Source organism: Pan troglodytes, chromosome 21 (assembly GCF_028858775.2).
Source record: "Pan troglodytes isolate AG18354 chromosome 21, NHGRI_mPanTro3-v2.0_pri, whole genome shotgun sequence".
In the NCBI taxonomy this organism is placed as follows: Eukaryota; Metazoa; Chordata; class Mammalia; order Primates; family Hominidae; genus Pan; species Pan troglodytes.
In genome coordinates this window covers 53,916,271-53,928,628 of record NC_072419.2, presented here as the reverse complement: position 1 = coordinate 53,928,628, position 12,358 = coordinate 53,916,271, and the positions used below count along the sequence as shown (strand labels likewise).

Sequence of the window (12,358 nt, the reverse complement as noted above, 5' to 3'; positions counted from 1 at the left end):
AATTTAAATGAAATCTGATGTTTAAATGTCAGCAGCACAAATGCTTTCATTACTATATAGGTGTGCAGTCTTTCTCCTTAGATAGGTTCACCCTCATACTTTACCAAAGGGGTAGGTTAAGTCCCTCACCGGTAGCTCCCAGACTACACAAGAACCCAGGCCACTTACCCGTCCTTTCATCAAATGGCTGCTTTGCAATCAGGAGGAGCTGAGGGCCCCTGAATGAAGGCTGCTGATAAAACCAAGACTTGGAAGGCTTTCTTTCCAAGCTTGGGAAGTTTCCTGACCAGTGGCTGCAGAACTCCGTTAAATACACAGACGTGGTTTTTATTCTCCTGAGTTTTCATTCTCATGAAGAGTGAACCTGGTGGGACTTGAAGCCAAAAAGTCACCTAACTCTTCCAAACGCTGGCTCTTGCAGAAGTTGGAGTAAACAGGTCACCAGCCCCTAGCACCTTCCACCCGCCTGAAATATGTCCCCTGGTTGGTAGAAGGGCAGGGGAGAGTCCCTGTACTTACCTTGTTGACAGACTACCTTTTTTGCAACCAGCTGATGAACGCAGTGAACACACTGGACAGGGATGTCCTCAACCAGCTACACGTACAGCTCATGGAGCTGAGGAGCTGCAAGGGTTACAAGCAGTGTAACCCCCGGACTCGAAACATGGACCTGGGTGAGTAGGCACCCCAATATGGGGCCCTTGGACAGCAGGGTAACCAAAGGAAGGGACTCAGGAGGTGGTGTCTACCCCAAGAATGAGCCTGAAATCACCAGGCTTTGGGAGGTGATACAGTTCCAGACGAGTCATGGGAGCCCCTGTCCATAGCAGGCAGATGACCTTTAACAAGCTGTGATTCCTGAGAGAGGAACACCTGCACCAACTACCCAGGAAACACACGGAATTCCCTCTCATTTCATTGTCCTCCCTTTTGTCCACTCATGCATTCAACAAACACTTCCTGAGAACTTACACCTGAAACCATGTTGACTAAAGATGACCCCATCCTCGCTGACTTGTGTGGAGCCGGTGTTGTCCTAAGAAGAGCAGTCCACAGCGGGAGGCCTCTTGCTTGTATGGAAAGGGTAAAACTGGATGGTAGAATCCAGTGTGACTGGGGAAGGGCACTGCTAAATAAAACCAGGGTCAGACCTCTGAACTGAGTCCTGAAAAGTAGGACGCAATCGACCACTGAGAAAACGTGGAGGGCTGGCGCTCCAGGAAGCTTAAAGTGTGAGGAGCAGAAAGCAGCTCAGGGGGTGCAGCCAGCACAACTGAGGCCAGTGGAGAGTGGCGGGAGGGCATCGGGCCACCCTGTGCGGGGCTTCCTAGGCCACGGTAGAGTTTAGGTTTCATTTGTGGTGTATCAGGAAGCCAATGGAGGGTTTTAACCTGGGCACCGACATTTGCTAGGTGGAGAATGGGACTTTATGGGAGAAAACAGCGAAGATGGCCCAGTTATCCAGGGAGAAATGGTGGCTTGGACTAGAGGTGGGAGCAGTAAAGATGATGGATTTCCGATTCAGGTGGTGAAGCCCCCAGACAACATGGTGATGGGAGGTGCGGGATTAGGAGTCCCAGGTAAATCCTGAGTTTTGTTTGGGACAGGACAAAATCTGCAGTTTTAAGTTTAGAATGCCAACCAGATAGATATTTTAAGATGAAAAAAGCTAAACAGGCATGGTTGCTCATGCCTATGATTCCAGGGCTTTGGAAGGCTGAGGTGGGAGGAGACTTGAGCCCAGGAGTTCAAGGTTACAGTGAGCTATGGTAGCACCACTGCACTCCAGCCTGGGAGACAGAGCTGTCGCCCCATCTCTAAAAATAAAAAAATATATATTAAAAAAAGAAAACAAAGCTAAAAGAAAAATGAAGTTCACTTACTAGCGAGAGAGAGTGGCTTAAAAAAAACCTTTGGTATTTAAAGTCCCTTGGGGAAGGGACTGTGTCTAGGAGGATGCCTAGAGTTCATGTCAGGAAAATGGCTACACAGCTTAGGAGGAATTCAGACGCTACCGTCGGCTCTAGTTATGAAGAGGGAAGAGCTAATGTGTTTACACAAGATGTTGCACTAATACTTCTGGTCAGGAGCCTGATATGATCAGAATTTTCACTAGTAGCTTCCTAACCTCTGCCACTCAAGTGCTGCTACTCTTGTGATCAAAGTGCAATGACATATTAGTCACTGCGTGCCAGGCTCTGTGCTGAGCATTTTACATGTGTTAGCTGATAAGCTTTGAGGTGAATCTTATCCTCATTTTATGGAGGAGTAAGGTGAACAAGGTGGGCTGACCCCGGAGCCCACGCACTTGATCCTGCCACATCCTCAGGAAAACTTCCCCAAAGCCCAAAGGGGAACTCCCTCCTGCACTTGGTCAGGGCTCTTGGCTTTCTGTCCTCTGGAGCACAGATGTTCATGCCTGCATCTACCTCCCTCACCATAACTAAGGTCAGCGCTGAATGAAGCCATCAGGGTCCTGAAACTGATCATGGTGACACTGGATTTTAGGCAATCTACAAGGCTATCTAGGAGACTTAGGGCAGGTTCCCCTCATAATTCAGTCTACCCCTCAGAGTAGGGAACACTATCAGCATCATGGGATTGTGACAAAAAAGCATAAGATGGTTTTCTGGTGTGTTGGGGTTGTTTTGCCTAAACTATCTGCTCCTGTTTTGTTTTTCATTTCTCCTTCATTTAGGACTTAAAGATGGAGGAAGCTATGAGCAATACAGGTATTTCGTTTTATTATTAAAGCCTAAACAAAGTTCTCCTATCTTGGCCCATCCTTCAGTCTCATCTCTGTGAGTCTGCACCTGTTATCTTGAGAAACTGCCCTTCCCTCTGGTCTGCCCGAGACCAGGATCACCCACCAAAGATAGGTGTCACCTAGGAGACCTTCTTTGTATAGTTCTTTGGGGACTTTTTCTTTCTTGGTGATGGTTAACATTCATTCTCCTTTGACACTTGAAAACTTAGGCAGTTTCAGCGTCGAAAGTGGCCAGAAATGAAGAGACCTTCTTCCAAATCACTGTGAGTTGAGGAACCAGCTTACAAATAGAAATCTGGTTCTGACCGCTTCATTTTGCCAATGCTATTCTATTTGCATGCCATTTCTTACATACCACCCTTCGTTTGTTCTCATGATGAGGGTGGGGGGGAAGTACTAATGCACATCTTTCCCTAAGAAAACACTTGAATCCATTTCATGTTTTAGATTAATGCCTTGTCCAGTACACTGCTGTTCTCGCTATAACCTGTGCTTGGTAAACTTGAGCTATTACTTAGAGGTTGAGAAGCATTTAAATATTACAAATTGCTAGGCATCTTGAAGGCTGTGGCTACAAAAGTGCTAACTGATATACAACATCAGTAGTAGGATGGCCTCATTAAATGGTTTCCAAAAAGCCCATGCTACAAACTCTCACTCCAGTGCCACTGGAGGCTGACAGGGACTAAGAGACTGGCAACCTGTGAAGTTCACCTCTATTCTAAAGGGAGCAGGCCAGTTTGCTCCCTGCAGGAATGGGCTGAGGTTTGCCAGATTTTCTAATTCGTCTACCAAATCCAAAAATGCAAGTATGTGTGAGAATTCTTTATCATTATCATCTAATTTGACATTAAGTTAACCATGTGGGCAAATTATTGCCCTTGGTGAACTGCCACTTGCAACCTCTAGTCTACTCATTTCTTCCTTTATATGCATATAAACCTGTGTGGCTTTAATAGGACATTAGTAACAGGTCACCTAAGCCTTTCTTCGGTGCTTCTAGAATTAAGGTACAGAATCTTTACATATCACAATCTCCTTAGCCACTATTCTGTCCAGATCCTTAAATGCCATCCTTGCCAGGCATTGAGTGTATAAGTAAACAAAAAATTGAGGTGACTAGGTGGTGGCAATCCCGTTCTAAGTAACCTAGAAATATTCATTCTCAGCAGCCTTGAAGCAAAGCTTCCTCAGCTGTAGGACCGATTAGGAAGTCATGATAAAGACCGTGATAGCTAAGTGCTAAGATGAGTTTGTTTTGTTCTTTAGGGGACAACTGTGGGAAGGCTGGGAAGGTTAAGAAACAACAGAGGTGGACCTCCAAAAACATAGAGGCATCACCTGACTGCACAGGCAATGAAAAACCATGTGGGTGATTTCCAGCAGACCTGTGCTATTGGCCAGGAGGCCTGAGAAAGCAAGCACGCACTCTCAGTCAACATGGCAGATTCTGGAGGATAACCAGCAGGAGCAGAGATAACTTCAGGAAGTCCATTTTTGCCCCTGCTTTTGCTTTGGATTATACCTCACCAGCTGCACAAAATGCATTTTTTCGTATCAAAAAGTCACCACTAACCCTCCCCCAGAAGCTCACAAAGGAAAACGAAGAGAGCGAGCCAGAGAGATTTCCTTGGAAATTTCCCCCAAGGGCGAAAGTCATTGGAATTTTTAAATCATAGGGGAAAAGCAGTCCTGTTCTAAATCCTCTTATTCTTTTGGTTTGTCACAAAGAAGGAACTAAGAAGCAGGACAGAGGCAACGTGGAGAGGCTGAAAACAGTGCAGAGACGTTTGACAATGAGTCAGTAGCACAAAAGAGATGACATTTACCTAGCACTATAAACCCTGGTTGCCTCTGAAGAAACTGCCTTCATTGTATATATGTGACTATTTACATGTAATCAACATGGGAACTTTTAGGGGAACCTAATAAGAAATCCCAATTTTCAGGAGTGGTGATGTCAATAAACGCTCTGTGGCCAGTGTAAAAGAAAATCCCTCACAGTTGTGGACATTTCTGTTCCTGTCCAGATACCATTTCTCCTAGTATTTCTTTGTTATGTCCCAGAACTGATGTTTTTTTTTAAGGTACTGAAAAGAAATGAAGTTGATGTATGTCCCAAGTTTTGATGAAACTGTATTTGTAAAAAAAATTTTGTAGTTTAAGTATTGTCATACAGTGTTCAAAACCCCAGCCAATGACCAGCAGTTGGTATGAAGAACCTTTGACATTTTGTAAAAGGCCATTTCTTGGAGTTTTTTGGTGTGTCTGTTTTTTTAAAGTATTCAAGATACTACCAGTCAACATCTTTTTGGAAGAAAATGCCTTGGGTTTAGAAGATTTTCTTAAAAGGGGAGTAGATGGTTGTAGATTGACTAAAGTCTACCATACTTCAAGGGACTACAGGTAAGTCTCATAGTATACCAGCTTTGGTACTTCATTTTTTAAAAGTATTAATCAATTGCAAAGAAATTCGCCTTGGCCAACCCTTCTTTGTGTATCAGGTAGTCTAACCTGATACAAGTAGTTGACAGATTTCAACTATCATCAATCACCAGTCCAACCCATTTCTCATTTAACAGATGACGGAGATAATCCCTAAAAGCACCCACATTTGTTTCAATGCCCCAAACAGGCCAAGGCTCCCTAGCAACTCCCTAGTGGCGTTTTTTTTAAACTTCTCAGAAACTGTTACCATTATTTGAAATAGGCTTCCTTAACCTCCTTTACCCTTAACCCAACAGGGATTTAAAAAAAAAAACTCTTTAGGCTCCAATTTTAAATAGAAACCTTTATTTACAATGACATCCAAAATGGTCAGCAAAGCAGTCACAGCTCACCATCCCCCATAAGTCATTTCATGTGGTTTCAATTCTTTGCAAGATGATAAAGAATAATTTCTGTTTTTTTAAGCAACATAATGTAAACTTGATTGAAACTGAATTCATTCTCAAGAGTATAAGTCAGTTCCTGAGAATTTAAATATTGCTCTCATATTTTATTCTTCAAAACTCCATATATTAGAAAGGAAGAGAGAAAACACCCTGCTCGTTTATTAACAGTGTGCCTTGGAGTTGAAAACAATAAATCAATCCTTGAGGTTTTGCTCCTAGGAACCTAATTGTGAACAAAACTCACAGCTTCTGCAAATAAAAAGGGAACTGGGCAGGCATACATGTAACTGGCAATCCATTCTGTTTACTTTCAGCTGCACCTACCTCTGGATCAAAACTTCTAGGACATCAAGCCAATTATCTTCTGTAATACCCTACCCCTAATATAGATACCCCCAACTCACCTCAGATATTAAATACTGATGATAACTAAGTAGCACTGTTATTGATATTTACACCTTTCAATCCAGATGCAGTTTAGAAAAGTGGCATCATAATATGAACATTAACAATGTAACTTCCGTTTATTTTTTAAAGGAAGAAACATGTATCTCCTTTATATCATTCTGATCTTTATAAAATATATATATTTTATTTATATATCTTTGGATTCAGCAAAAAAAAAAAAAAGTAGGTACTGGAAATATCCCACATTCTAAAAGCAGATGAAAAGATTATACTGTTCACCCAACAGATACCAAGGTTTGAAAAAATGGGGGGTGCTGGGGTGTGAGGAGAGGTAGACAGCAGGAGTACAAAGAATTACCTAAAAAAGATAAAGGGCAATACAGGTAAAAACGAATTATCTCAAAGACTGCACCTATTAAAAGAAATCTTGAGTTTGCACCAAATGAACAAGTAGAAAATATAAAAACTTATAATAAACTTCATTTTTCTACTATATAAAAAAGGGAGTGCTGCCTTCCAGTTAGCCTGGAGCCAGGTCTGAGGAAAGGATTGCAAAAAAATTTTTTTTGTTTTTAATAATTTTTTTAAAGTCAAGAAAGATAAGAGCACCATTCTATTTCTCCCCACACACATAACTTAAAGAAGGGTCAGATACAATTGAGCTGAAAAAGAGACAGACTGACTTGGTTCTACCTCTGTCTCCAAACAGGAGAGTATACTATCTGAAAAGCACAGGCCACTACAATGGAAGTTTTCGGATTTACAATCTTAGATATATTTTGAACTTGGTAGGGGAAAGAGGGCAAACTCATAATTGTCCATACTGCTTTGAAAATAAGATCCACTCTAGTGGTGGGTCTGGAAATAATCAGGATTCACTTACTCGTAAGCATATCAAAGATATTAAATGATCTTACCTTCAGAGACATCTAGAAAGATTGGCTAAATGTGTGAAATTCTTAAAATTAACTGGCTCTCAGTTATTGCTAGAAAATGACACCAAGGCTAGCAAAGACCTCTGAAATTCACAGACATTCAGAAACCCAATTCCGTCAACTATTTGAACCAAATGAATTAACCCAGATAAAGGGAATTAAACTTGATTTTTCCCTTCCTCCCAACTGACTAAAACAGGTGTCAAAGAGAGGCAACAGCAGAAAAGTGGTAGGGGGCAGAAGAGGGAGGGGTTTAAAAGGTGCTCAGTTAGACTGTGGCTCTGAATCACAGTAAAACTGGCTGTTCTGGGTACTGAGTTACTTAAGAAATAACTGACACTATTCTAATCCACAGGGACATAATGAAAGCATCACATTAGTAGAATGAGGGGACAGCTGAGCAGACACCAGAAACCACACCAAGGATTCTACTCGAGATCTCAATGTGGGATTCAGGTCTTAGCAACCAAAATCTGAAAACGCTCCTAAAGGGGATGAAAAGGTAACATAATTGAACATAGACACACACACACACAGCCCATGAATTGCTATTATTTTGGACTGCTTAAAATCCAAAAGATTCTCTTCAAATTGCTCGTTTTTTTAAATTCCTGATTTTTTTTTTAAGTTTATTTCCCCATATCTATTCTTTCCCCCCAAATTAACAAAGTGCTTAGTTCTGGTAGAGGAATTTTTAAAAAATTAAAATGCCTACATCTAAACAAATAATCTCTTTAAAAAGCATTTAGATTAAGAGATTGAAAAGAGCGAGGCATCCAAGGCTGGGGGGTGGGGAAGGAAAAGCTGTGGAGCACTACCCCTCCCCCAGGCCACAAAAGTCAAGGGATGTCTCTTCCACTGGTAGCCTCACCACACAGCTTACTGAAATCAACAATGTTAAATATTTAGCTTCACAAACTCTGTAAAAATGAGTTGTTGTGACCTACAAAAAAAGGTATATACATATTTTACATAATACAATATCTTAAAGGTCATATTTACAAAAAAATCTATTCACAGAAACACTGCGAGATTCTGATTCAGAATGCAGTACCTGGCCTTGGGTTTTCAGAAGTTTATTTTTAAAAAGCATTATTGCTCTACCATATAGGCAAAGGGTGACACCAGTACTTTAAAAAAAAAAATCATAGTTCTTGTCTAACACGTAAGTGTAGGCAAAAACCAGGAATGTGTTTCACTATTCCCTCAAGACCTCAAGAATATTGCATTTATCCATTCTTTTTAAATAAAGTGCACTCAGCTGCACATTAGCATGTGAAAAGTTTGCTACTGCTGCGATTAAATACTGTCATCTCATTTCCCTTCTGCAAAGCCATTTGGACATCCATGACAGTTCCTGGAGGTGAAGTATTACAGGACATGAACGGCAAATGAAAACCTTCATTAGGAGAAAGCCTAGGACAAATAATAGGGACAGAGCAACTCAACACCATTAGTAAAGGACAATTCAGAATCACCAATTCCACTGGACAAAGCGTCAACACAGAACTACTACACCTGAAGGCTGGGACCATGCTCTTTGTCCAATACTGCAACTAGAGAAACCAGATATTCTAATCTCTCTTGATTCTTCCAATGTTCTCTGGCCCACCTACGTGTACTTAAGAGATTTTGGCTAGCAAGGCAGAAAAAAGTGACACAAAAGTTTTATGATCAGTAACACTCCATGTCTCCAGAATTATATCCCTAGGAGGTGGAATGCCAAAAAACATTTCTGTTTTGAACACCATGATACACAGCAGAAGGAGGGGGAAAAAACATGTAGATATTGCCCTTCGGCTTAAAATCCAGTCCTGCTCAAATGACATCACTTAAAATACCCTTGATGGAGCTCAAAAAGCTGGTCCTTTCTTCCAAGATGGATGCCTGGAACAATGATTCCTTCCCAATAATCCTAGTGCAGTGTCATTTGTACAGTGGTTTCCTAAAGAGGTCCTGGTGCAGAGATGTCAGCAGTATTTCTGTCAGCAACCAGAAAAAAAAAAAAAAAAAAAACTGAGTAAAACACACGCTTTGCACAACAAAAAAATACCCATGTCCACATTCATGGCTTACAGTGCAGCTCTGGCTGAGTGATTCAGGTTCCTGAGATCCCATCTTACAATGCAGCTCTGGCTTACCAAAAGTATCTAATGGCCCAATGCCTTCAAACCAAGTTTTTTCAATTACTATATTTTAAGTTATACATTCAAGTTAAAATATACCTAGGACATTCTGATTATAGCCTAGGCTTTAGTTCTATCCAGAGAACAAGAAAAACTTTTTGAAAAAGGTAAGGAATCGATCCCATACCTGATCAGGACCCATAGGCATGCCAGACATGGGCATGGGGTTCATGTTCATCTGTCCCATGTGACCACTGCTGCCATTCATGTGCACCATACTATACACTGCAGGATTCCCCTGGTGGGCAAACTGCTGCTGGGAAAAGGAGCTGTAAGTAAACAAATGGTAATATTACCTCTGGAAGTCACTTTAGCGACAAAGGGCATGCCCACAGAAATTACTACAATTGTGTCAAACATTGCTATACTTAAGCTGGGAATGTTAGAGAGAAAACTCCCTGACAGCCTGTGATCCATTTTTCACAGCTTTCTGTACTAGACACCCTAATAGATATGTGCGTGCTTGAAGGACTCTCAAAATGGACAAGCCAAATCACACCTTCTAATATGAACCCAGTCCTTTCAACCTCTCCATCCAAAAAGGCTTGATTGAAAAATACATTAAGTTCTTGGACTTCTGGGACTAGGATGTGACTAACTTTATAAGTCACTGTTCTTTACCTGTTCCTGGCCAAATTTCCTGATGGCCAGCCCTTCATTTCTGAGGACTGATAGATGGATGCAGCCTGCGGGTGTTGCATCATGGGATTCTGGGAGGGACCCATTCTTGACGACATCATTGCATTGGGAGGACTAGACACTCGACCAAAGGCTGGATCTGGTTGTTGTCCCATTCCTTACAAAAATAAAACAGAAGAAATAAAAATGCCCAAATGCCTTCTCCTTAGAATATCAGATTTCTGTAGTAATTTTATGTTTTTTTTTAAAGGAGGTGGGGGTGGAGGGAAGTGATAAGTGTAAGATACAGAGTGCTATAAGATGCCGCCCCCCAGGTATTCTAGATTCTCACCAAGATGACGACTAGAGTAACAGGCTTACTACAGAAAGGAGCACCATCTGGATCACTGAAAGATCAGTTGCTTCAATGGGCTTTCTGTAGAAAAGGGACTCCGTATCACTCAACTCACATCACTCCATCCTTCTTTAAAGGGCAGGGGAGTTATAATCCTCAGATGACAGGGCTCCCCAATAGACACCTTTATTCCCACCATGTTCCTGGAACCTCTCAAAGGCTGAAATGAAGAGGTATCTGCATCACCGTAATAATAAATCCAGGGCCGGGCACGGTGACTCACGCCTGTAATCCCAGCACTTTGGGAGGCCGATGCAGGCAGATCACGAGGTCAGGAGATCGAGACCATCCTGGCTAACACGGTGAAACCCCGTCTCTATTAAAAATTCAAAAAAAAAAAATAGCCGGGGGTGGTGGAACGCACCTGTAGTCCCAGCTACTCGGGGCTGAGGCAGGAGAATCACTTGAACCCAGGAGGCAGAGGTTGCAGTGAGCCAAGATCGCACCACTGCACTCCAACCTGGGTGACAGAGCAAGACCCCATCTCAAAAAAATAATAATAAATCCAAGTCACCAAGAAAATCAACTTAAAAGCCCACAAAGTGCATTCCTCTCACTGACTTGACAAAGCATTCAGAGATTAGAGAGTTCTACTATACTGGAACATATAAGAAGGGGCAAGGGGACAACTTTGCAGGTTTCTTCCAGAGTTTGGGGACTCTTAATGAGTGGGACTGAAAAAAATACTCAACTATGACAGGATACACCTGTCTCAATTACCTGTGTGCTGCAGCATTTTTGTTTTCCAATCGTTTAAATTAATTTGGTTTTCCTTGTGAAGTAAAGAGGGAGTGAATCGTATTTTTGTCTTTCATGTGCAATAAATGTAATGAAGCTTATGTCCTTAGTAATGTTAACTTGGGGAAGGCACATTTTCACTGTCAGATTTACCATAATTTGGTTGATATGGAAACTGTTGCGGAGGAGCTTGTGGCATTGTGGGTCCCGCCAAAAGCCCATCCATGCTGGGGGAAGCAGTCACATTAGGAGGTGGGCTGAAGGCCTGGGTTTGCTGCTGTTGCTGCTGTTGCTGTTGCTGTTGCTGCTGCTGCTGCTGCTGCTGCTGCTGCTGCTGCTGCATCATCATAGCCACCCTCTGTTGTCGGAAGTGATGACTTAGCAGCTCTCTGCTGCGTTGGGCGACCATTTGAGCATTAAGAAAACCCTGCTAATACCCAAGAAAGAGTGCAATTACATATATATAGCAAGAACCTGCCAGTTGCATACATATAGTACCCCCACAATACACCAGGTATAAGACAGAAAACACCCAGGGCCTTTTTTTTTTTTTTTTTTAAACAGGGTCTCACTCTGTCGCCCAGGCTGGAGCACGGTGGCACAATCTCGCCTCACAGCAACCTTCGTCTCCCGGGTTCAAGCGAGTCTTCTGCCTCAGCCTCCCAAGTAGCTGGGATTACAGGCGTGCACCACCACTCTGGCTAATTTTTGTATTTTTAGTAGAGATGGTGCTTCACCATGTTAGCCAGGCTGGTCTCAAACTCCTAACCTCAGGTGATCCGCCCACCTCGGCCTCCCAAAGTGCTTAAATTACAGGTGTGAGCCACTGTGCTGGCCAAAACATACAATTCTTCACATAAAAGCTTTCTGACCTGGTGCAGTGGCTTACGCCTGTAATCCCAGCACTTTGGGAGGCCAAGGTGGGTGGATCACTTGAGGTCAGGAGTTCGAGACCAGCCTGGCCAAAATGGTGAAACGCTGTCTCTACTAAAAATACAAAAACTAGCCAGCCTTGGTGGTAAGCACCTGTAATCCCAGCTACTCAGGAGGCTGAGGCAGGAAAATCCCTTAAACCCAGGGAATTGACGCTGCAGTGAGCCGAGATCGTGCCACTGTACTCCAGCCTGGGCAACAGTGACTCTCAAAAAAAAAAAAAAAGCTTTCTGGCTATTGCAAGGGGAGGGAGGGAGAACTGAAGAAGAAGGACCTGAAAATTATTTGGGGTTAAAAGACAAAAGACAACACACTGTCAAGCTTTAACATGACTAGAAACATTCCACAAAGTAAGAAAACATTTAGGGGTGGAATCTGAGGACAAATTTTTCAGGAACTATGAAAGACAATTACAGGAAAATGAGGATTCAGTGTGTTGGGGTGGTGGAGGGCTGAAACATGAA

General features: G+C 42.4%; 2 protein-coding genes across 27 annotated transcripts in view; one reads left to right on the top strand and one right to left on the bottom strand.

Annotated features, from left to right (window-relative positions):
* Positions 1 to 5,021, top strand: part of SULF2 (sulfatase 2) — a 129,793-nt gene extending 124,772 nt beyond the window's left edge. For 5 of the 9 annotated variants that reach the window (XM_016938080.4, XM_016938079.4, XM_024352261.3 and 2 more), the window contains exons 18-21: positions 551 to 674; positions 2,699 to 2,732; positions 2,977 to 3,030; positions 4,037 to 5,021. In XM_016938080.4, coding sequence (XP_016793569.1) covers positions 551 to 674; positions 2,699 to 2,732; positions 2,977 to 3,030; positions 4,037 to 4,067 — 243 coding nt within the window. In that variant the 3' untranslated portion in view covers positions 4,068 to 5,021. Of the gene's footprint in view, positions 1 to 550; positions 675 to 995; positions 1,074 to 2,698; positions 2,733 to 2,976; positions 3,031 to 4,036 lie in introns of all 9 variants that reach the window. The other 4 variants (XM_054675020.2, XM_054675019.2, XM_063803087.1 and 1 more) reach the window with 2 other exon arrangements.
* Positions 5,022 to 5,538: 517 nt separating this feature from the next.
* Positions 5,539 to 12,358, bottom strand: part of NCOA3 (nuclear receptor coactivator 3) — a 155,137-nt gene continuing 148,317 nt past the window's right edge. For 10 of the 18 annotated variants that reach the window (XM_016938072.4, XM_016938077.4, XM_063803082.1 and 7 more), the window contains 4 exons: positions 11,115 to 11,391; positions 9,812 to 9,986; positions 9,318 to 9,459; positions 5,539 to 8,986 (listed from right to left, as the gene is read on the bottom strand). In XM_016938072.4, the coding sequence (XP_016793561.3) occupies positions 8,975 to 8,986; positions 9,318 to 9,459; positions 9,812 to 9,986; positions 11,115 to 11,391 (606 nt within the window). In that variant the 3' untranslated portion in view covers positions 5,539 to 8,974. The remainder of the gene's footprint in view (positions 8,987 to 9,317; positions 9,460 to 9,811; positions 9,987 to 11,114; positions 11,392 to 12,358) is intronic. The other 8 variants (XM_016938076.4, XM_016938078.4, XM_063803083.1 and 5 more) reach the window with 1 other exon arrangement.